Here is a 26,487-nt window from a genome sequence, read left to right on the forward strand (position 1 = left end):
TGCTATTTCAATTGCAGTTAATAATTAATATAAATGGTTAATCAATTAGGTACAATGATTACAGGTAAATACAAAAATATACAAAATAATGGTTATGATTTTCTATTTAAGAAGGTTGTTCCAGTTAATTCAAATGATAAATATAAAATATATTACTTTATTTATTATGTTCAGTTAATCATATTTTAAGGCTATAGCTAAAATCTTTATTACTGATTACTATATTTATATATATATGCTTACATGTGTAAATACAAAGGCCTTCAGTAGGTGCCTGAATGAATTAATGAATTAATGAATCCTTTAAGTTATTATTTGGGTAATGCATCAAAATGGTAACTTTTTTGTATATTTTTTATTGGAGTTCGATATGCCAACATATAGCATAACACCAGTGCTCATCCTGTCAAGTGCCCCTCTCAGTGCCCATCACCCAGTCACCCCATCCCCCTGCCCATCTCCCCTTCCACTACTCCTTGTTAGTTTCCCAGTTAGGAGTCTCTCATGTTCTGTCACCCTCTCTGATATTTCCCACTCATTTTCTCTCCTTTCCCCTATAATCCATTTCACTATTTTTTTATATTCCCCAAATGAATGAGACCATATAGTGTTTTGAATTTGTTTCTTTTCATGTAAAAAGACTACATTATTTTTCTATTTCATGCCCAGAGTACTAGAATTTTCTGTTACAAAATTACCCTGTTAACTCTTAGTGCTTTTTGAATTACTCTGAATTTTTTAAATTTTAATTTGAGTATAGTTGACATATGATACTACATTAGTTTCAAGTATACAGCATAGTAAGTTAACAACTCAATATGTTATTCTATGCTCATCACAAAGCACAGCTACCATCTGTCAACTTGCAATGCTGTTATAATACCATTGACTATATTCCCTATGCTGTACATTTTATTTCTGTTACTTATTCATTCCACAAAATTTTTCTTGATTTTCTTTTTCCCAAATTAAACTTCAAGCTCAGAGTAATAAAATTATTGATATCTTTTATGCCTAAAGTACTACTGAATTTCCAAAAATGAACTTTAGATAAGAACCATTTGATCCTTCACCTTACAAGAGAAAAAACAAAAATAACTAGGTTTGCCAAAAAATGTCCAAATTTTAATTAAAACAGTCATGATAAATTTTATTTTAAATGCTTAATGTAAAAAAATAACAAAATAAAAAAGAATTTAAGTTCCTTGTTTAGTTATAATTAGAATATGTCAATATAAATATCTTTTAATAATTTAATATATTTTCAAGCAAAAATAAACATTTATATTTAAGCACAAACTGATAAAGAGAGATCCAGGATGGCAATGTAGGAAAACCCTGAACTCACCTCCACGGACACACCAAATCTATACCTACATATAGGATTTCTCCTGAAAAACAGGGCTTATTGAACAGTTTCTGGAGAAGAAGGGACAAAGTAACCATAGAGAGCAGCAGGAGAGAAGGAGACATGACAACAATAAGAACACCACTGCAGTGCTGTAAAATGTAGTAGGGAGGGATAGCTCAGAGAGACTGCCAGATTTGCCTTCCTTAAGGCAGAAAAAGTTGCAGTTTAAGGAGCAAATAAACTAGAAGTGAACTAACCCTATAATGTCTGCCAAACGTTAAAGAAATTGCAGAAATGCTCTCTGGGGTTGGAGGTGCTGGTGAGTACCATTGTTTATGTTACCCCTCCACCTTGATAGCATGTGTAGAAGCAGGGTGCAGGTGTTCCAGTCAGCCTGCCACCTTTGTGATTCCTGGGCCCCTAGTTCACAGCAGCCCCAGACAACCCCCCAAGGTGACCCCTATCCATGCCAGTCCAAGCTATAGCCATCCCACTGAGACGGTAGCAGTTCACTGTACACTGGAACAAAACCAGATGTAACCCACTAGAGCTTCAGCCATAAAATCAAGGTAGTACAGGCACAGTACATCCTGGGAAAACCCAACCCCACACCTGCTTCAGTTTCAGTTGTCCACCGAGGCCTCCAGAGATTACCATTAGGCCATTCCCACTCAGGCCTCCCTCAGCTCCAGCCATTCTGCTAGGATGCCCCCTAAGTTGAGTGCCCCCAGAAAAACCTGGCTTGTGCCTGCTTCAGCTTCAGCCACCTTACAAAGATAGCCCTGGCATGAAATACCCTGGGGCCTATGGACTGTACCAACTTCAGTTCCAGCTATGGAACTGTCAGGGTCTCCCTTGCAACCAACATCCAAAGACCCCCCAGTTCATACCCACTAGAGCTCCACCTTTCCTGCTAGAGCACCACCAGCATAGAGCATCTCATGGCAACATAAGTTGTGCCCAGTTTAGCTCCAGCCCAACCAACAGGGCATTCAGCTATCCAACCTATCCAACCAGGGTGGCCCTAGTGTGGAATGGCCCAGGACCCACAGCCCATGTTATAGTTCCTGACAGCTGCCCAAAGCCACCAAGCAATGCAATCTACACAGGGACTTGTTCTACACAGGGCCATTCCCTTCAAGACTAGAAGTAGCTGTTCTGCTTAATTCATGGAAACAAACACAGAAAGTCAAACAAAATGAGACAGAGTAATATGCTCTAAATGAAGTCCCAGAAAAACCTGTAGAAAATAAAGAAAAAGAAAAAAAGACAAACAATCTAACTGATAAAGAGTTCAAAGTGATGGTCATAAGATGCACACTGTACTTGAGAGAAGAGGGGATAAATCATTGAGAACTTCAACAAAGAGAGAGAAAATATAAAAAGGAATAAATCAGAGCTGAACAACACAATAACTGAAATGAAAAAACAACAACAGATGAGAAACAACATTAAGTAGACAACAGCAGATTAGAGGATGCAGAATGAACCAGTGATTTGGAAGGCAGAGAAATTTTCTTTTTCCTACTTTAAAATATTTTATCTATTTACTTATTCATGAGAGACGCACAGAGAGAGGCAGAGAGATTAGACAGAAGGAGAAGCTCCTCACAGGGAGCTTGATGCAAGACTTGATCCCTGTACCAGGATAACACCCTGAGTCAAACGCGGACACTCAACTGCTAAGCCCCTCAGGTGTCCCTAGAAGACAGAGAAGTTAAAAGCACCTAAGCTGAACATCAAGAAGAAAAAAAACCTTAAGGGTAGGTTAAGCAACTTCTGGGAGAACATCAAGTCTATTAACATTCACATTCAAGGAGTTCCAGAAGAAGAGAGAGAAAGGAGTAAAAACCTCATTTGAATAAATAATAGCGGAAAACTTCCTTAGGCTGGGGAAGAAAACAGATTAATCCAGGTTCAGGAACAAGAGAAAAGTAAATATTTCCATATAACGGAACCCCATAAAGGTTAGCATTGATTTTTCAGCAGAAACTTTGTTCTCCAGAAGGCAGCAGCATGATATATCCAAAATGCTGAAAGAAACAAAACCTACAGCAAAGAATACTCTACCTGACAAGGTTATCATTCAGAGTTAAAGGACATAAAGAATTTCCCAGACAGACAAAAGTTAATAGAGTTTAATACCATTTAATCAGCCTTACAAGAAAACTTACAGGGAGCTTTAAAGCAAAAAAGGAAAAGCCATAAATTGAAATAAGAAAATTATGAAAGGAAAAAGTTTCACGGGCAAAAGTAAACATACATGAAAGGTCGTAGATTAAACATTTATAGGACAGCATGGAGGTTGAAACACAAAAGTAGTTAGATCAAAATTTGTTAGATCTGCAAAAATTAATCAAAGGGTACACAAAATAAAAAGATGGAAAATTATGACATCATATAGATAAAACATGGATGAAATAACATTTATTGCTTTTAACAAGTGTTCAAATTTAAATGACCATAAAATTAATACAGACTGCTATATACTTAGAATATTATATATTAAGCCTCACAGTAACTACAAACTATAATACAAACCTATAATACATAAACAAAAAAGTAAAGAAAAAAGATCCAAGCATAACATTAAAGAAATCATTAGTTACAAGGGAAGAGAATAAGAGAAAAAGAAACATAAAAGAACTACAAAACGTTAAAATGAAAAAAAAGAACTACAAAACAACCAGAAAACAATTAGCAAAATGGCAATAAGTACATACATATCAATAATTATTTTAAATATAAATGATCTAAAATCTGAAATCAAAAGACAGAATGGCTGAATGAACAAAAACAAAAGACCCATATATATGCTGCTCACAAGAGGCTTACTTGAAACTTAAAGACACATATAGACTGAAAGTAAAGGGATGAAAAGATATATACCATGTAAATATAAGCAAAAGAAAAGGTGGGGTAGCTATACATAGATAAAACAAACTTTGAAACAGAAACTATAACAAGAGACAAAGAAGGGTATTGCATGATGATAAAGGGATCAGTTCAATAAGAGAATATAACAATTGTAAATATTTATGTACCCAACATAGAAGCACTAAGATATATAAAGCAACACTAATAAACATAAAGGGAGAAATTAAAATTAATACAACAATATTAGGAAACTTCAACACCTCACTTAAATCAATGGATAGATAATCCAGATAGCATATTGATAAGGAAAGAGTGGATTTGAATGAAGATGATGGACTTAACAAGATATATAGATTATATATATATATATATATATATATAGAGAGAGAGAGAGAGAGAGAGAGTATACATATATATAGACTTAAAAAATAGAAAAGATAGAGACTTAAAAATAGAAAAGATCAATCAGTAGAGACTTAAAAATTAGAAAAGATCAATAAACTAAACCAAGAGCTGGCTCTTTGGGAGAAAAAAGTGAATGAAGTTGATAAAATTTTAGCCACAGTTATCAAGACAAAAAGAGAAGATGTGGGGAGATAAAATCAGTAATGAAAGAAAAATTACAACTGATACCAGAGGTATATAAAGAATTATAAGAACATACTAAAAAAATAATATGCCAGTAAATTTGACAACCTAGAAGAACTGGATACATTTCAAGAAATATGCAATCTTCCAAATTGAATCAGGAAGAAATAAAAATCAGACTGTTTACTAGACATCAAATTGAATTGGTAATCAAAAAACTCCCCCCCCCCAAAAAAAATGTCCAGGATCAAATGGCTTCAAAAGTTAATTATACCAAATGCATGGAGTTAATATCTACTCTTCTCAAAAAAAGAAGAAAAGGAAGGAATGCTTTCAAAATCTATTCTATGAGGCCTGCATTACCATGACACTAAAGTCAGACAGACATTACAAAGAAAAGAAAACTGCAGATCAATATTCCTGATGAACATAGATGCAAAAAAATTCAACAAATATTAGCAAACTGAATTCAAACATACATTAGAAGGATAATTCAACATGATCAAGTGGGATTTATTGCAATAATATATATGCAAATTAATCATTGTGATAAACCACATTAACAAAATTTAGGGTAAATATACATATGATTATTTCAAAAGATGTAGAAAAAGAATTTGGCAAAATTAAACATCTATTCATGATAAAGTCTCTCAACAAAATGAGTATAGAAGAAACATACTTCACCATAATAAAAGCCATATATGACAAACCCACAGCTAACATAATAGTGGAAAGCCAGGGATGACTGGGTGGCTCAGCAGTTGAGCGCAATCTGACTTCAGCTCAGGGCATGATTCTGGAGTATTGTGATGGAACCCCGCATCGGGATCCCTACATGGGGCCTGCTTCTCCTTCTGCCTATATCTCTGCCACTCTCTTTCTGTGTCTCTAATGAATAAATAAATACAATCTTTTAAAAAATAATGACAAGTTGGGACGCCTGGGTGGCTCAGTGGTTGAGCATCTGGCTTTGGCTCAGGGTGTGGTCCCAAAGTCTCAGGATCGAGTTCCACACCCGACTTCTTGCAGGGAGCCTGCTTCTCCCTCTGCCTTTGTCTCTGCATCTGTCTCTCATGAATAAAAATTTAAAAAAATAGTGAAAAGCCAAAATTTTTCTTTAAGATCAAGAACATGACAAAGGTGTCCATTCTCAGCACTGAAAGTCCTAGCCATAGCAATCATAGAAGAAAAAGAAGTGAGACAAATCCAACTTGGCAAGGCAGAAGTAAAACATTTACTATTTGAAAATGACATGGTACTATAAATAGAAAACTCTAAAGACGCTAACAAATAAATGTATTAGAACTAATAAATGAGGTCAGTAAAGTTTCAAGATACAAAAATCAATGTACAGAAATCTGTTTCACTTCTACACACTACCAATGAAATAGCAGAAAGTGAAATTAATAAAAAGGAATCCCATCTATAAGTGTATCAAAAGAGTAAAATATCTAGGAATATATTTAACCAAAGATGTAAAAGACCTATACTTGAAAAACTATAGAATAATGATGAAAGAAATTAAAGACAACACAAATATTGGAAGATATATGATTCTCATGGATTATAATAAGCATATTGTTAAAATGTCCATATCACCCAAATAATCTCCAGATTAAATGCAATCCATATCAAAACTGTAATTGAATTTTTCACAGAACCAATACAAAAAGTCCTAAAACCTATATGGAACCACAGAAAACCTTGAAAAGCCAAAGCAATCCTGAGAAAGAAGAACATGGAAATATCAAAACAATATATATCAAACTATACTACAAAACTGTAATAATCAAAACAGTATGATACTGGCACAAAAAGAGATATATAGGTCAATGGAAGAAAATTGAAAGCCCAGAAATATACCAACTCTTATATGGACAATTAATCTGTGACAAAAGAGGCAAGAATATACATTCGGTAAAAGTCTCTTTAACAAATGGTTCTAGGAAAACTGGGCAGCTATGTGCACTAGAATAAAACTGAACTTCACCCTAACACCATACACAAAATCAAACTTAAAATGGATTAAAGATTTAAATATGAGACCTGAAACCATAAAACTTCCAGAAGAAAACAAAGGCAGTAACCTCTTTGATATCAATTTTAGCAACACTTTTCTAGATATGTCTTCTAAGGCAAGAGAAACAAAAGCAAAAATAAATTATTGGAACCACATCAGAATAAAAAAGCACAGCAAAGGAAACAATCAACAAAGAAAAGGTAACCTACTGAATGGGAGAAGATGTTTTCAAATGACATATCCAATAAAGGGTTAATATCTAAAATGGGTACAACTCAAAACCAAAACAAATAATCTGATTAAAAATGGACAGAGGACATGAACATTTTGCCAAAGACATACAGGTAGACAAAATACATGGAAATATGCTTGACATCACTAATTGTCATGGAAATGAAAATCAAAACTATAATAAATGCAAAATAAAAACCACAATAAGGAAACACCATATGATCCAGTAATTCCACTACTGGGTATTTACCCAAAGAAAATAAAAATACTAATTTAGGAAAATATATGCATCCTTATATTTATTGCATCATTATGTACAATACCCAAGATATGGAAGTAATCCAAGTGCCCATTGATGGATAATGGACAAAGATTATATGTATATATCTTGCCATTTATGACAATGAGTGGACATAGAGGGCATTATGTTAAGTAAGACTGAGAAAAAATAACATATGATTTTACTTATATGTATAATCTAAAAAACAAAGAAACAAAACTCTTAACCACAGAAAACAAACCAGTAGTTGCCAGGGGAAAGGTGAGTGGAGAGATGGGTAAAATAGATAAAGGGGATTAAGAGATATAGTCTTACAGTTATGGAATAAATAAGTCACAGAGATGAAAAGTGCAGCATAGGAAATATAGTCAATAATACTGTAATAACATTGTGCAGTGAGAACATCACTTGCCATCAGGGAAATACAAATCAAAACCACAATGAGATACCACTTTTTCACTAGTGAGAATGTCTAAAATTAACAAGACAGGAAACAACAAATGTTGGTGAGGATGTGGAGAAAGGGGAATGCTCTTCTACTGTTGGTGGGAATGTAAGCTGGTGCAGCCACTCTGGAAAATAGTGTGGAGGTTTCTCAAGAAGTTAAAAATAGAGCTACCCTATGACTCAGCAATTGCACTACTGGGTTTTTACCTCAAAGATACAGACATAGTGAAATGACAGGACTCCTGTACCTAATGTTCATAGCAGCAATGTCCACAATAGCCAAACTGTGGAAGGAGCCATGATATCCTTTGACAGATGCATGGATAAAGAAGATTTGGTATATCTTTGGTATAGGATGTAAGGATGTAAGGAAGTAAGGATGAATACTTACCATTTACATTGACGTGGATGGAACTGGAGGGTATTATACTGAGTGAATAAGTCAATCAGAGAAAGATAGTATCATATGGTTTCAGTCATGTGGAATATAAGACACATTGCAAAGGACCATAAGGGAAAGGGAAACTGAGTGGGGAAAAAATAGAGAGGAAGACAAACCAGGAGAGACTCCTAACTCTGGGAAACAAACAAAGGGTTGCAGAAGGGAAGGTGGGTGGGGGGATGGGGTAGCTGGGTGATGGGTAATGAGGAGGGCACTTGATTAGATGAGCACTGGATGTTATACTATATGTTGGCAAATTGAATTTAAATAAAATTTTTTTTTAAAAATCATTGTATGGGGAAAGATAGAGACTGCACTTATCATAGTGAGCATTGAGTAATGTATAGAATTGTTGAACCAATTTGTTGTACACTTGAAACTCATATAACATTGTACATAATTTATACTTCAATAAAAATGATGTATGCACCCCTATGTATATTGCTGCTTTATTTACAATAGCCAAGATATAGGAGTAACTTAAGTGCTCATTGATAGATTAATGGTTAAACAAGATGTATATGTACACTATGGAATATTATTCATCCACAAAAAAGAATAAAATGTCATTATTTATGACAACATGGATGGACCTAGAAGGTATTTTGCTAAGTATAATAAGTCAGAAAGAGAAAGACAAATACCATATGATGTTACTGATATGTGGAATCTAAAAAACTAAACAAGCAAACAAATAAAAACAACAACAAAGAAGAACATACTCATAAATATAGAGAATGAACTACTGGTTGCCAGAGGGAATGGGTGTGGAGTAAATGCAAAATAGGTAAAGGTAATTAAGAGGTATCAACTCCCACTTTTAGAGTAAGTCAAGGGGCATCTGGTTGGCTCAATCGGTTAAGCATCCAACTCTTGATTTCGGCTTGGGGGGGTCATGATCTCAGGGTCATGAGATTGAGCTTTATGTTGGGCTCAGTGCTCAACAGGTAGTCTCTTCTCCCTCTCTCTCTCTCTCTGTCCTTCCTTCTCCCTCTGTTCCTCTCTTTGCTCATACACTCTGTCTCAAATAAATAAAAAATATATTTTTTAAAGATTTTGTTTATTCATGAGAAACACACAGAGAGAGGCAGAGACATAGGCAGAGGGAGAAGCAGGGTCCCCTCAGAGAACTGAGTGTGGGACTCAATCCCAAGACACTGGATTCACGCCCTGAGCTGAAGGCAGACGCTCAACCACTGAGCCACCCAGATATCCCCCCAAAAATATTTAAAAATAATAAGTAAGTTATAAAAATGAAGAGTAAGTATAGGAATATAGTCAATAATATTTATAAAATAATATATGGTGACAGATGGTACTTAGAGTGTGCATTTCATAATGTATTTAATTGTTAAATCATGTTGTACACCTGAAACTCATAAAATATGTCAATTATACTTCAATTAAAAAGAAAACAAAGAAAACTGAAATCATATCAACCATCTTTTCTAACCACAATGGTATGAAACTAAAAATAATTTATAGGAAAGAAGACTAGGAAAAACACAAGTACGTAATTTCATTTTTTCAACTAACATCTTTTAAACATTTTTTGTATTCATTTTAGTTACTTATAACGTATTATTACTTTCAGGGGTACAATTTAGTGATTCATCGGTTACATATAACACCCAGTGCTCACTTCATCAAGTGCCCTCCTTAATGTCATCATCCAATTACCATTTCCCCCCATCCAAGACCCCCCTCCAATAACCCTCAGTTTGTTTCCTATAGTTAAGAGTCTCTTATAGTTTGCCTCCCTCTCTGTTTTTATCTTATTTTTTCTTCCCCTATGTTCATCTGTTTTGTTTCTTAAATTCCACATATGAGTGAAATCATATGGCATTTGTCTTTCTCTGACTGACATATTTCACTTAGCATAATACCCTCTAGTCCCATCCATGTTTTTGGAATTGGCAAGATTTAATTATTTTGATGGCTGAGTAATATTCCACTCTCTCTGTATATACCACTTCTTCTTTATTCACTCATTTATCAACGAACATCTGGCCCTTTCTATATTTTGGTTATGTGGACATTGCTGCTATAAACATTGGGGTGCATGTGCCCATTCCAATTGCTATGTTTGTATCTATTAGATAAATACCTAGTAAGTAGTGCAATTGCCAGGTCATAGACTGCTTCTATTTTTAACTTTTTGAAGAAGCTTCATACTGTTTTCCAGAGTGGCTGCACTCCCACTCTGGTTTGCATTCCCACCAACAGTGGAAGAGGGTTCCCCTTTTCTCCACATCCTCACCAACATCTATTGTTCCCTGGGTTGTTAATTTTAGCCATTCTGACTGGAGAGAGGTAATATCTCATTGTGGTTTTAATTTATGTTTTCCTGATGCCAAGTGATGTTGAGCATTTTTTCATGTGTCTGTTGGCCACTTAAATGTCTTCTTTGGAGAAATGTCTTTGTGTCTTCTACCCATTTATTTCTTGACCGGATTTTTTCTTTTATGGGTGTTGAGTTTGATAAATTCTTTATAGATTTTGGATGCTAGCCTTTTATCTGATGAGTGACTTGCTAATATCTTCTCCCATTCTGTAGGTTGCCTTTTAGTTTTGTTGACTGTTTCCTTTGTTGTGCAAAAGCTTTTTATCTTGATGAAGCCCCAATAGTTCATTTTTTGTTTTGTTTCCCTTCCATTTTTTTAAAAGATTTTATTTATTTATTCATGAGAAACACAGAGAGAGGGAGATGGAGACATAGACAGAGGGAGAAGCAGGCTCCATGCAGAGAGCCTGATGCAGGACTCGATCTCGGGACTTCGGCATCATGCCCTGAGAGTAAGGCAACTGCTCAACCGCTGAGCCACCCAGGCATCCCACTGTCTCCTTTGCATTTGAAGACATGTCTAGAAAGAGGTTGCTGCAGGTGAGGTCAAAAACTTTGCTGTTTGTGTTCTCCTCTAGGATTTTCATGGATTCCTGTCTCACATTTAGGTCTTTCATCCATTTCGAATTTATTTTTGTGTATGGTGTAAGAAAGGGTCCAGTTCATTCTTTTGTGTGTGACTGTCCAATTTTCCTGACACCATTTGTTGAAGTGATTGTCTTTTTTCCATTGGATGTTATTTCCTGCTTTTTCAAAGATTTGACCATAGATTTGAGGGTCCATTTCTGGGTTCCCTTTATGTTCCATTGATCTGTGTCTGTTTTGGTGCCAGTGCCATACTGTCCTGATTACCACAGCTTTTTTTTTTAATATTTTTTATTTATTTATGATAGTCACACAGAGAGAGAGAGAGAGAGAGAAGCAGAGACATAGACGGAGGGAGAAGCAGGCTCCATGCACCGGGAGCCCGACGTGGGACTCGATCCCGGGTCTCCAGGATCACGCCCCGGGCCAAAGGCAGGTGCTAAACCGCTGCGCCACCCAGGGATCCCCCTATCACAGCTTTATAATACAGTTTCAAGTCAGGGATTGTGATGCATCCAGCTTTGGTTTTCTTTTTCAACATTTCTTTGGCTATTTGGGGGCTTTTCTGATTTTATACAAATTTTAGGAATTTTTTTCCTAGCTCTGTGGAAAGTGCTGGTGGTATTTTGACAGAGATCATATTAAAAGTGTAAATTGGCTTGGATGGTATAGACATTTTAACAATGTTTATTCTTCCACTCCATAAGCATGAAATTCTTTTATATTTCTTTGTGTCCTATTCGATTTCTTTCATAAATGCTCTATAGTTTTCAGCATACAGGTCTTTCAGCTCTTTAGTTAGGTTTATTACGAGTTATCTTATTGTTTTTGTTATAATTGCAAGTGTGATAAATGCCTTGATTTCTTTTTCTGCTGCTTCATTATTGGTGCATAGAAATGCAACTGATTTCTGCCCATTGATTTTATATCCAGCAACTTTGCTGAATTCATGTATTAGTTCTAGTAATTTTTTGTGGAGCCCTTTAGGTTTTCTACACAGAGTAAAAGATAAAGAATCTTAAAATAAGCAAGAAAGATGCACAAAGATACCTAAAAGGGAAAGCCTATAAGACTTGTCAGCTGATTTTTCAGCAGAAACTTTGCAAACCAGAAGAGACTGGGATGATATATTCAAAGTGCTGAAAGGAAGAACCTAATAGCAAGAATACTCTACCCAGCAAGATTATATTTCAGATTTGAAGGAGAGATAAGAAGTTTCACAATAAAGATAGTTTATCACCACTGAACTATCTTTACAAGATATGTTAAAGCGACTTCTTTATTTTTTTTTAATATTTTATTTATTTATTCATGAGAGACACAGGGAGAGAGAGAAAGAGAGAGGCAGAGACACAGGCAGAGGGAGAAGCAGGCTCCACGCAGGGAGCCTGATGTGGGACTTGATCCCGGGACTCCAGGATCACGCCCTGGGCTGAAGGCAGGCGCCAAACAGCTGAGCCACCCAGGGATCCCCAAAGCGACTTCTTTAAGTGGAAAAGAAATGGCTATAATTTGATAGAAGAAAAATATGAATGAAAAGATGTAAAATATGATAACATATTCTTAAAACATGGAGAAAGGAGTATAAAAGGAAGAGAAGGAGAAAAAGAAAAAAGAAGAATTTTTCTGTTTTTTCTTTTCCTTTAGAATGTGTTTGAACTTAAATGCCCATCAAATTAATAGAGGCTGCTATTTATTTAGGATGTTATATAGGAACCTCATCATAACCACAAACCCAAAATCTATGATAGATACACACAAAAAAGAGAAAGGCAAACAAAATACTACAGATATTCATCAAACACATAGAAACAAGGGAAGAATAAAGGAACTAAGAAGAAGTAGAAAAACAACCAGAAAAGAAATTTTTTTAAAGTGGCAGTGAGTGCATACCTATCAATAATTATTTTAAATGTGAATGTCCTCAATGTTACAATCAAAAGACATAGAGTGGTGTAATGAATAAAAGAATAAGATCCATCTATATATTGACTACAAGGGACTCATCTAAGACCTAAAGATACATACAGACTGAAAGTGAAAGGATGGAAAAATATTAACCTTGCAATGGAAGTGGAAAAAAAGCCATGGTAGCAATACTCATATCAGAAAATTCAACTTTAAAATAAAGACTAAAAAGAGATAAAGAGTGGCATTACATAGTGATATAAGTATCAATACAATAAGTGGATACAACATTTGTATATATCTAGGTACCCAACACTGGAGCAAGCACCTAAATACATAAAACAAATGTTAGTTAGACATAAAAAGAGAAATTAATGTTAATACAATAATAGTATTGGATTTTGATACTACATTTATATCAATGGATAAATTGTCCAGACATAAAATCAATAAGGAAAGAATGTCACTGAATGACATATTGGACTAGATGGACATAATGGATATGAAAATACTCCATCCAAAAAGTCCGGAATACACATTCTTTACAAGTGCACATGGAACATTCCCCAGAATACTTTGAAAATTTATTTATTTATTTATTTATTTATTTATTTATTTATTTATTTTAATGTGAGAGAGAGCATGAGCAGGGGGAGGAACAGAGGAAAGGGTTAGGGAGAGGAAAAGAACTTTGAGCTGACTCTGCACTAGTACAGAGCCCAATGTGGGGCTCAGTCTCCTGACCCTGAGATTAGGACCTGAGCTGAAACCAAGAGTTGGACACTTAACCAACTGAGCTACCCAGTCACACCCATTCTCCAGAATGGATCGCATAATTGACCACAAAAGAAGCTTCAATAGATTTAAGGAAACTTAAATGATTCTTTGCCAATCACAATGGTATAAAATTAGAAAAAAATCACAAGGAAAAAACTCCCACAAACACATGGAGACTAAACATCATGACACTAAACAACAAATGGGTCAATTCATTAATTAAAGAAGGAATTAAAAATATATGTGGAGAGAAATTAAAAATAAAACACAGTGGTCCAAAATCTCTGGGACGCAGCAAAAGTAGTTGCAAGAGGGAATTATATAATGATATGGGCCTACCATAAAAAAAAAAAAAACAAGAAAAACCTCAAATAAACAATCTGACTTGACTAGAAAAAGAACAAACAAAGCTGACGGTGAGTAGAAGAAAGGAAATAATAAAGATCATGGCAGAAATAAATGATGTTAAGACTGAAAAAGAAAAGTCAACCATGAGTTGGTTCTCATGAAAAAATAGACAAATCCTTATCCAAACACATGAAGAAGAGAAAGGATCCAAATAAATAAAATAAGAAATGAGGGAGGAGAAGTAACAAATGACACCACAAAAGTACAAAGGAATATAAGAGAATACTATGAGAAATTATATTCCAATAAAGTGGATAACTTATCCCTAGATAATCCCTAGAAACAAACAATTTCTGAAGACTACACCAGGAAAATATAGAAAATATGAACAGATCTATCACAAGAAATGAAATCGGATTGGTAATGAAAAACCTACTAAAAATAAAAGTCTGGGACTAGGTGGAGTCACACGTGAATTTTACCAGACATTTAAAGAAGAGGCAATATCTATTATCATCAAACTATTCAAAAAATTAGAAGAGGAATAAATGTTTCCAATACATTCTGCTACTTCAGCACTACTTTCCTATGAAAACCAAAGACTTCATATAAAAAGAAAACTACAAATCAGTAACACTGATGAATACAAATGTAATAATTGTCAAAAAATATTATCAAACCATATGCAACAATGCATTGAAACATCATTCACCATGATCAGGTGGAGTTTATTCCCAGGATACAAGGATGATTCAATGTTTGCAAATCAATGTGATACACCACAGTAAAACAAAGGATAAAAATCATATGGTGTTCTCAACAGATGCAAAAAAGCACTTGACAAAATACAGCATCCATTCATGATAAAAAAAAAGTCTCAACAAAGTAGATTTATAGGAAACATAACTCAACATAATAAATACCATATATATGGTAACACACAGAAAACATCATATTCGGGGAAAAAAAAACAGAGCTTTTCTTCTACAGTAAAGAATAAGACAAGGATGTCCACTCTTTACTACTTTTAATCAACATAGTACTGGAAGTTCTAGCCACAGCAATCAGACAAGAAGAAGGAATAAAAGGTTTCCACACTGGTAAGGAAGTACTGAAACTTTCACCATTGGCAGATGACATGATACTCTTAATATAGAAACCCTAAAGACTCCACCAAAAAACTGTAAAAGTAATAAATGCATTCAGTAAGGTCACAGGATATAAAATCAATGCACAGAAGTCCACTGCATTTCTATGCACTAATAACAAAGCAACAGAAAGAGAAATTAAGAAAGCAATCCCATTTACAATTATAGCTAAAATAATAAAATATCTAGTAATAAACTTAAGGTGCTGAAATATCTGTACTTTGAAAACTATAAAACATTGATGAAAGGAATTGAGGTGACACAAATAAATGGAAAGATATTCCATGCCCCCACCAAAAGAAAGATATTCCATGTTCATGGATTGGAAAGAAAATATTTTTTAAATGTCCATACTACCCAAATCAATCTACAAATTTAATTCAATCCCTATCAAAATACCAACCTTTTTCACAAAACTAGAACAAAGTATCCTAAAATTTGTATGGAACCATAAAAGACCAAGAAAAGCCAAAACAATCTTGAAAAAGAAAAACAAATCCTACTAAGCTGTAGTAATCAAAACAATATAGTACTTGCACAAATATAGACAAATAGAACAATAGAACAGAATAGAAAGCCCCAAAACATACCCACAATTCTTTTTTTTAGAATGACATAGATTTTTTTCATTTCATTTTTAAATAGTAAATTTATTTTTATTGGTGTTCAATTTGCCAACATACAGAATAACACCAGGTGCTCATCCCGTCAAGTGCCCCCCTCAGTGCCCGTCACCCATTCACCTCCACCCCCCGCCCTCCTCCCCTTCCACTACCCCTAGTTCGTTTCCTAGAGTTAGGAGTCTTTATGTTCTGTCTCCCTTTCTGATATTTCCTACCCACTTCTTCTCCCTTCCCTTCTATTCCCTTTCACTATTATTTATATTCCCCAAATGAATGAGAACATATAATGTTTGTCCTTCTCTGAGTGACTTATTTCACTCAGCATAATACCCTCCAGTTCCATCCACGTTGAAGCAAATGGTGGGTATTTGTCATTTCTAATGGCTGAGTAATATTCCATTGTATACATAAACCACATCTTCTTTATCCATTCATCTTTCAATGGACACCGAGGCTCCTTCCACAGTTTGGCTATTGTGGACATTGCTGCTATAAACATCGCATACCCACAATTCTATTGTCAATTAATCTTTGACAAAAGAGGCAAGAATATATAATGGGATAAAACAGTCTCTTCAATAAATGGTTCTGGAAAAACAGGACAGGTATATGAAAAGAAAGGAACTGGATCACTTCCTTATACAACACAAAAATAAAGCCAAAATGGATTGAAGATCTAAAGATTAGATCTGAAACCATAAAAATCCTAGAAGAGAGCACAGGCAGTAATTTCTCTGACATTGGGAGTAGCAACATTTTCCTCAATATGTCTCCTGAGGCAAGGGAAATAAAAGCAAAAATAAACCATTGGGACTACAGCAAAATGAAAAGCTTCTGCACAACAAAGGAAACAATCAACAAAACTAAAAGACAACCTACTGAACGGGAGGAGATATTTGCAAAAGACATATCTGATAAAGGGTTATTTTTTGATAAAAGGTTATTATCCAAAATATATAAAGAGGGCAGCCCGGATGGCTCAGCAGTTTCACGCTGCCTTCAGCCCAGGGTGTGATTCTGGAGACCCGGAATCGAGTCCCACATCAGGCTCCCTGCGTGGAGCCTGCTTCTCCCCCTGCCTGTGTCTCTGCCTCTCTCTCTCTCTCTCTCTCTCTCTCTCTCTTTCTCATGAATAAATAAATAAAATCTTAATATATATATATATATTGAACATGAATATATGTATATATTTATAAAGAACTTCTATTACTCAATCCCCCAAAAAAACAAATAATCCAATTTAAAAGTGGGCAGAATCCCTATCAAAATACAATGGACTGTCTTCAGAGAGTTGGAACAAATCATCTTAAGACTTGTGTGGAATCAGAAAAGACCCCAAAGAGCCAGGGGAATATTAAAAAAGAAAACCAGAGCCTGGGGCATCACAATGCCAGATTTCATGTTGTACTACAAGGCTGTGATCATCAAGACAGTGTGGTACTGGCACAAAAACAGACACATAGATCAATATAACAGAATAGAGAACCCAGAAATGGGCCCTCAACTCTATGGTCAACTAATATTTGACGAAGCTAGAAAGACTATCCACTGGAAAAAGGACAGTCTCTTCAATAAATGGTGCTGGGAAAATTGGACAGCCACGTGCAGAAGAATGAAACTAGACCACTCTCTTTCACCACACACAAAGATAAACTCTCAAAATGGATGAAAGATCTAAATGTGAGACAAGATTCCATCAAAATCCTAGAGGAGAACACAGGCAACACCCTTTTTGAACTTAGCCACAGCAGCTTCTTGCAAGATACTTCTATGAAGGCAAGGGAAACAAAAGCAAAAATGAACTATTGGGACTTCATCAATATAAAAAGCTTCTGCACAGCATAAGAAACAGTCAACAAAACTCAAAGACAAATTACAGAGTGGGAGAAGATATTTGCAAATGACCTATCAGATAAAGGGCTAGTATCCAAGATCTATAAAGAACTTATTAAACTCAACACCAAAGAAACAAACAATCCAATCATGAGATGGGCAAAAGACATGAACAGAAATTTCACAGAGAAAGACATAGTCATGACCAACAAGCATATGAGAAAATGCTCTGCATCACTGGCTATCAGGGAAATACAAATCAAGAGCACAATGAGATACCACCTCACACCAGTGAGAATGGGGAAAATTAACAAGACAGGAAACAAATGCTGGAGAGGATGTGGAGAAATGGGAACCCTCTGCACTGTTGGTGGAAATGTGAACTGCTACAGCCATTCTGGAAAACTGTGTGGAGGTTCCTCAGAGAGTTAAAAATAGACCTGCCCTACGACCCAGAAACTGCACTGCTGGGGATTTACCCAAAGATACAGATGCAGTGAAAAGCCGAGACACCTGCACCCGAATGTTTATAGCAGCAATGTCCTCAATAGCCAAACTGTGGAAGGAGACTCGGTGTCCATCAAAAGATGAATGGATAAAGATGTGGTCTCTATAAACAATGGAATATTACTCAGCCATTAGAAACAATGAATACCCATCATTTGCTTCGACGTGGATGGAACTGGAGGGTATTATGCTGAGTGAAGTAAGTCAATCAGAGAAGGACAAACATTATATGGTTTCACTCTTATGGGGAATATAAAGAACACTGAAAGGGATTATAGGGAAAAGGAGAGAGAATGAGTGGGAAAAGTTAGAGAGAATAACAAAACATGAAAGACCCCTAACTCTGGGAAACGAACAAGGGGTAGTGGAAGGGGCGGTAGGCGGGGAGATGGGGTGACTGGGTGCCAGGCTCTGAAGGGGGCACTTGATGGAATGAGCACTGGGTGTTAGGCTATATGTTTGCAAATCAAACTCCAAAAAAATATATTTAAAAAAATAAAAATAAACAAAAATTTAAAAAATAAATGAAAAAATAAAAACACAAGAATAAAATAAAAGTTGGCAGAGGATATACATACATTTCTCTAGACATCCAGATGGCTAACACACACATGAAAAGATTCTCATCATCAGTTACTATCCGGAAATGCAAATCAAAACTACAATGAGATATATTACATCTGTCAGAATGGCTAAAATAAAAAACTCAAGGAGCAGGTGTTGGCAAAGATGTGGAGAAAAAAGAATACTCATACACTGTTGGTGGGACTGCAAACTGGTGTGGCCACTATGGAAAACAGTATGGAATTTCCTCAAAAAGTTAAAAGTATCTCATTGTAGTTTTGATTTGTATTTCCCTGATGGCAAGTGATGCAGAGCATTTTCTCATATGCATGTTGGCCATGTCTATGTCTTCCTCTGTGAGATTTCTGTTCATGTCTTTTGCCCATTTCATGATTGGATTGTTTGTTTCTTTGCTGTTGAGTTTAATAAGTTCTTTATAGATCTTGGAAACTAGCCCTTTATCTGATATGTCATTTGCAAATATCTTCTCCCATTCTGTAGGTTGTCTTTGAGTTTTGTTGACTGTATCCTCGGTGTCCAACGAAAGATGAATGGATAAAGGAGATGTGGTTTATGTATACAATGGAATATTACTCAGCTATTAGAAATGACAAATACCCACCATTTGCTTCAACGTGGATGGAACTGGAGGGTATTATGCTGGGTGAAGTAAGTCAGTCGGAGAAGGAACTGGAGGGTATTATGCTGAGTGAAGTAAGTCAGTCGGAGAAGGACAAACATTATATGTTCTCATTCATTTGGGGAATATAAATAATAGTGAAAGGGAATATAAGGGAAGGGAGAAGAAATGAGTGGGAAATATCAGAAAGGGAGACAGAACGTAAAGACTGCTAACTCTGGGAAACGAACTAGGGGTGGTAGAAGGGGAGGAGGGCGGGGGGTGGGAGTGAATGGGTGACGGGCACTGGGTGTTATTCTGTATGTTAGTAAATTGAACACCAATAAAAAATAAATTTAAAAAAAAGTTAAAAGTAGAATTACCTCATGATGTAGCAATAGCACTACTAGCTATTTATCTAAAGAATACAAGAACACTAATTTAAAGGGCTACATGTACCCCTATGTTTATAGCAGCATTATTTATAATAGCCAAATTTACAATCGCCAGATTACAATAGCTGAATATTATTCAGGTATAAAAAGGAATGAAATTGCTATTTGCAAACATATGGATGGAACTAGAGGGTATTATGCTAAGCAAAATAAGTCAGTCAGAGAAAGACAAATACCATATAATTTTACTCATATGTGGAACTTGAGAAACAAAACAATTGAGGAAAGGGAAAAAACAAAAGATAGAGACAAACGAAGAAACAGACTCTTAACTACAGAGAACAAATTGATGCTTACCAGGGGGTGGGGATAGGGAAATGGGGTTTAAGGAGTGCACTTGTTATTATTAACAACAGGTGATGTATAGAATTGTGGAATCACTATACTGTATACCTGATACTAATATAACACTGTATGATAACTAACGAATTAAAATAAAAATAAACACAAGAAACAACAAATGCTGAGGATGTGGAGAAAAAGGAATTTGTGCACTAATGGTGGGAATGCAAACTACTGTATACACTGTATAAAACAATTTGGAGGTTCCTCAAAAAGTTAAAAATAAAAGTTAAAAATAGGTTCCTATGATCCAGTAATTGCACTACTGAGTACCCAATGAATACAAGACACTAATTCAAAAGGATATATATATTCCTTTATTTTTTGCACATTATTTATAATAGCCAAATTATTGAAGCATTCCAATTGTCTATCAATAGATGAATGGATAAAGAAGATGTGGTACATACACACACACACAGACACACACACACACACACACACACACACACTGGATTGTTACACAGCCATAAAAAGAATGAAATTTTGCCATTTGCAACGATATGTTGGAGCTAGAGAGTATAATGCTAAATGAAAAAAGTCAGTCAGAAAAAGGCAAATACCCTATGATTTCACTCATATGTGGAATTTAAGATATTCATGGTTTTATTTTTTTTTATTCATGGTTTTAAATTGCAAAAAGGATGTCAGAAAGTATCGCTAGAAGTCCAAAATGGTGAGTATGGTCTCATCTTTTTCATTCACACTTAGAGTTCACAATATACCATATATCATATTCACAGTCACAACTCCTTAATTTTCCATTTAGCAAGAACTAGAACTATTTCAGAGACCAGTAGACTATAAATGACTGAGACGAAATGCTGAGACACCTGCACCCCGATGTTTATAGCAGCAATGTCCACAATAGCCAAACTGTGGAAGAAGCCTTGGTGTCCATCAAAAGATGAATGGATAAAGAAGATGTGGTATATGTATACAATGGAATATTACTCAGCCATTAGAAACGACAAATACCCACCATTTCCTTCGACGTGGATGGAACTGGAGGGTATTGTGCTGAGTGAAATAAGTCAATCAGAAAAGGACAAACATTATATGGTCTCATTCATTTGGAGAATATAAAAATTAGTGAAAGGGAATAAAGGGAAAGGAGAGAAAATGAGTGAAAATATCAGTGAGAGACACCTAACTCTGGGAAATGAACAAGGGGTAGTGGAAAGGGAGGTGGGTGCGGGGTTGGGGTGACTGGGTAATGGGCACGGAGGGGGGCACTTGATGGGATGAGCACTGGGTGTTATGCTAAATGTTGGCAAATTGAACTCCAATAAAAGAATTTAAAAAATAATAAATAACTGAGACCAGGAATGTAGCACTGTGTAACCTGGGAGTAGACTTCATGAATGGATTCTGGTGGATAAAAACGAAGATGGAAACCCAGGTAGGGAACAATTTGTGAAGGACTTGAAATCTGTGGAATTAGATTAGGATGTTATTTCAGAAGTAAAATGCTACCATTTGATGTTTTTTTTTTTGTTACTAGATGGAGGGTTAATAGAAGTTTCAACTCATGACAAAAATGTGAGCTGGGTTTCAGGAAAATATATATCTTTTTTTTTGTGACTGGGAATAAAAATCCTCTTTGAATCTACACCTTGGTAGCACCTGTCTAGACAAAGAACATGGAGTTCTTTTTTTTAAATAAATTTATTTTTTATTGGTGTTCAATTTACCAACATACAGAATAACACCCAGTGCTCATCCCGTCAAGTGCCCCCCTCAGTGCCCGTCACCCATTCACCCCCACCCCCCGCCCTCCTCCCCTTCCACCACCCCTCGTTAGTTTTCCAGAGTTAGGAGTCTTTATGTTCTGTCTCCCTTTCTGATATTTCCCACACATTTCTTCTCCCTTCCCTTATATTCCCTTTCACTATTATTTATATTCCCCAAATGAATGAGAACATACACTGTTTGTCCTTCTCCGATTGACTTACTTCACTCAGCATAATACCCTCCAGTTCCATCCACGTTGAAGCAAATGGTGGGTATTTGTCGTTTCTAATGGCTGAGGAATATTCCATTGTATACATAGACCACAGCTTCTTTATCCATTCATCTTTCGATGGACACCGAGGCTCCTTCCACAGTTTGGCTATTGTGGACATTGCTGCTAGAAACATCGGGGTGCAGGTGTCCCAGCGTTTCATTGCATGCAGATGGCAATCTTATGTAAATTTTTTCTCCTTCCCCAATATTTAACCACGTATCTTGATGTGAGAGCTAGGATTTAGCCCAATTATTTTGGTAGCACTCCCTAAAAATAACGCAGCTGATCTTTCTTCCTGGTCAGAGTGCTTGGATTATGCTTCCGCAAACACATAACCAACCTCTAAATAACCAGGCCCTATTCTGGTTTTGCCATTCCCATTTTGTGGGGTCCCAACCAATTCTGTTATACTGCTAAATCAGAAAACAGGAAATCCAATCATTCCTGGCTTACCATCTGCATTCTCATTTCCCACCCATCCTGGTACACTGGTTTTAGCCACTTTGGGTAACCAGATGTAATGCAACTTATGTTGTACTTTCACATCTCTGGGACTTTTCTGATATGCTGATCCTTCAGCCTGGAATTCCCTTATAGATCCTTTCCATCCTATTCATCACTTAAAGTTCAATTCTTCCTTGAGGCATGTGCCCCCATTCCAAGATTTCTCAAATTAAGCTGTAATTCATGGCTTGCTCCTTCTGTGTGTATACTATATGTTAATTGACCCTACATTACAGCAACTATTTCCATCTACTTTATAGGTCATTTTTAATGAACTCTTTGAATGGCAGATGGTGTCATAGAGAGTACTTATGCTTGAGACTTTGACAGAACTGGATTCAAATCCTATTCTCTTCCATTTATTGCTCCCTGATTTTGAACAAGTAAATCAACTTCTCTGACCCAGTTCCCTCATCCGCAAAATGAAGACCATTAAGAGTAGCCACCTCATATCTAGCATTAAATGTTTTAATATGGGACAAATGGAAGTACCAGAAACTGCCTGGTACATCGTAAATGCTTCATAACGGTAGGCTCTCATTATTATCACCACGGTTTGAACTTACCTCAGAATGTAAACTCTACAGAAAAAGATAATTATGTTTGTCCTCTGATGTGACCCTAGTACCCAGCACTGTGCCTGGCATGAAGTACGTACTCAAGAAATGTCTGTTGAGTTTGTGGATAAATTAATGAATCCATAAAACAATTCTCATTCTTAGCATCCTCCTTTTCTTCTTTGACTCTTCTACTATCTATTAACGTGGTGCTTCATACCTCACAGAAAAACTATTAAGTAGAGGGTCACTGAACATTCCCCATCCCTTGTTCATTTTGCTTTACCTCCACTTGTTGCCCCCTTTCTTGAATTCTCTGCTCTAACAAGTTTGAATTCAGCAGTGACCACTACAGCCTAGCCTTCCTGACAGAGGTAGTACGCAGGAGTGGGGGGGCGGGTAGCGGGGCGTGGCCACAGTGTCGCAGAACCAGACTGCGCTTGCGTAGGCTGCGACAACGCGGAGCACTGAGAGGCCAGTGGTCATTGCTCACTGGGTGTGTGTGTGGAAATATCACTTTTCTCACCAGCTCTCACTCCGGATCCCGGGTCTCTGGTTTAGGATTTGCCGGAGGCGCCGACATTCCTACCATCCTCTCTGACAGGTTGCTGACCTCCCGGTTCCTGCTCCTGACTCCTGGAACCATGTCTCTGGTAAGCCAGAATGCGCGCCGCGGCAGCGCAGAGACCACTGCAGATTACAGCGACGGCCAGGGTGAGATGCAGGCTAGTAACGCCTCCGGGTCCCCGACCTCCATGCTAGTTCCCCAGGCCCTCCAGGGCCCTCATGCGCCAATCAACCCTCAGGGTGCCAGCGCTTTCCAGGCTGCGCAGGACCCGAATGACCTCGAGGTCCTAATCGAAGAGCAGTCCCAACGTTTGGGGGCGCTCAGGGTCCAGGACCCTCTAGAAGACAGGTCGATTGCTTTGGTGAATTTCATGCGAATGAAAAGCCAAACAGAAGGTTCCATCCAGCAGGCTGAGATGCTGGAGTTCCTCAGAGAATACTCAGATCAGTTCCCTGAGATCCTCAGACGAGCCTCAGCCCACCTGGATCAGGTGTTTGGGTTGAACCTGAGGGTTCTTGATCCCCAGGCTGACATTTACAACCTAATCAGCAAACGGGGGTTCCAGACCTCTGATCAGTTAGCAGAATCCCTGGATGTGCCAAAGGCAGGTCTCCTGGCCTTGGTCTTAGGCCACATCCTCCTGAATGGTAACCGGGCAAGAGAAGCATCCATTTGGGACCTGCTGTTAAAGGTTGATTTGTTGGGTGATCCTCAGAGGATCAACAACCTTTTTGCGAACACAAGAAACCTGCTCATTACTGACTTTGTGCGCATGCGGTTCTTGGAGTACTGGCCAGTGTATGGCACCAATCCCCTTGAATTTGAGTTCTTGTGGGGCTCTAGAGCCCATAGGGAAATCACAAAGATGGAAGCCCTGAAATTTGTGGCAGAGGCCCATGATGAAGAACCCTGGAGCTGGCCAGAAGAATATAACAAGGCCCTGGAAGCTGACAAAGCCAAAGAAAGAAGACAGGCTGCTGGCTTGGAATTCTGGTCAGAGGAAACTATGAATGATAAGGCCAATGATTTGGTCCAATTGGCCATTAATGTCACTGAGGAGTTGCTACCTATACATCAGGATGAGCTACTGGCTCACACTGGCAAAGAATTTGAAGAAGTGTTCCCAAATATCCTCAGTCGAGCTACTCTAATCCTTGATCTGTTCTATGGATTCTCTCTGATTGAAGTTGATACCAGTGAGCACATCTACCTCCTTGTCCAGCAACCAGAATCAGAAGAAGAGCAAATGATGCTAGACAGCCTGGGGAGACCCACTCAAGAATATGTGATGCCAATTTTGGGTTTGATCTTCCTGATGGGAAACCGTGTCAAAGAGGCCAACATCTGGAACATGCTTCGAAGATTTGGTGTGGATGTAGGGAGAAAGCATGCCATCACCTGCAAGCTTATGAGACAGCGATACTTGGAATGCAGGCCACTCTCCTACTCTAATCCGGTTGAATATGAGCTTCTTTGGGGTCCAAGAGCTCACCTGGAAACTACCAAAATGAAAGCCTTGGAGTATATGGCCAGGCTCTACAGAAAGCGACCACAGGACTGGCCTGAGCAATATAGGGAGGCTGTTGAAGATGAGGAGTCCAGAGCCAGATCTGAGGCAACTGCCATGTTCTTCTTCAGCCCCATGTGAAGTCTGGGGAAATGTATCACTTTAGTTGTGTGGCATCAGTTAAAGGGGCCCTGGGGAAATGGGCACTGGGGCTCCAAATAAGAAGTCAGTCAGGCCTGGGGTGGAAAGTACACATTGTGCTTGCTATTTGTGTTCTATTACTAATAGTATTTCCTTTCTTATAATATATCTTTGAATTAGGTTCATGATCAATGTTTATAAATGAAATTGCTCATTTGTGATCCCCATCTTATTTTACTATAAAAGCTCAGATAACTGTGTAAAATGCATTGGTGATATTTACATCTTTCTATGATATGGAAGAGAATATAAAGTTGTTTTTTAACTGTTTGAAATAATTAGTAAAATGGTATGGTGCAAATGTTAAGTAACAATAGTAACAATACACACAACAAAAACAAACACAAAATCACTTATCCGTGGATGCCTTCTTTGTGTCTACTCTTGTGTAAGGAAAAAAAGGCTGGTATTCACCTGTTTGCTTTGTTGTTCCAAAATGTTGTGAAAAATAAAAGTATAATGAATTAGATCCCATGCTTAAGCACTCTTTTTTATTCAACAAACATTTATTAAGCATCTGCTATGCTCCGTGCTGGGAATATAAAGGTGAAGAAGACCCAGCTGAACCCAGGGCTTAAGGGGGAGGGTCCATGGAAGTAAACCAAAAATTGTTTCATTGCTGTGGCAAGATGGTATAATGAGGATAAACTCAAGAGTTAGTTCTAGGAGAGGCCACAGGAGTAATTTCCAACTAAACTGTAGGTGCTGGGAGGGTATGGTGGAGAAGACAATGGGGCACAAGAAAGGCTAGGGGAGGGGCAGGGTGGTGTCAAGCAAAAGAGTAGTAGGGGAGTGGCAGAGGAGGTGGTAGGGGATAATGAGGTGGTATGGAGGGCTCAGGACAAGTTGT

At 37.1% G+C, this 26,487-nt stretch overlaps 1 protein-coding gene and 1 long non-coding RNA gene across 6 annotated transcripts in view; one reads left to right on the plus strand and one right to left on the minus strand.

Moving 5' to 3' along the window:
• The window catches only part of LOC140627948 (uncharacterized), a 219,705-nt gene that overhangs the window by 129,846 nt on the left and 63,372 nt on the right, over nucleotides 1-26,487 (minus strand). The gene's annotated exons all lie outside the window — the stretch shown is intronic.
• On the plus strand, nucleotides 23,785-26,106 carry MAGEE2 (MAGE family member E2). Its single transcript, XM_072815413.1, has one exon. The coding sequence runs from the start codon at nucleotides 24,006-24,008 to the stop codon at nucleotides 25,575-25,577; it is 1,572 nt and encodes a 523-aa protein (XP_072671514.1). The 5' UTR covers nucleotides 23,785-24,005; the 3' UTR covers nucleotides 25,578-26,106.

Source organism: Canis lupus, chromosome X (assembly GCF_048164855.1).
Source record: "Canis lupus baileyi chromosome X, mCanLup2.hap1, whole genome shotgun sequence".
In the NCBI taxonomy this organism is placed as follows: Eukaryota; Metazoa; Chordata; class Mammalia; order Carnivora; family Canidae; genus Canis; species Canis lupus.

Excerpts from the sequence above, each read along its gene's own strand:
- MAGEE2 (XM_072815413.1), top strand. The coding sequence starts at position 24,006 with ATGTCTCTGGTAAGCCAGAATGCGCGCCGCGGCAGCGCAGAGACCACT.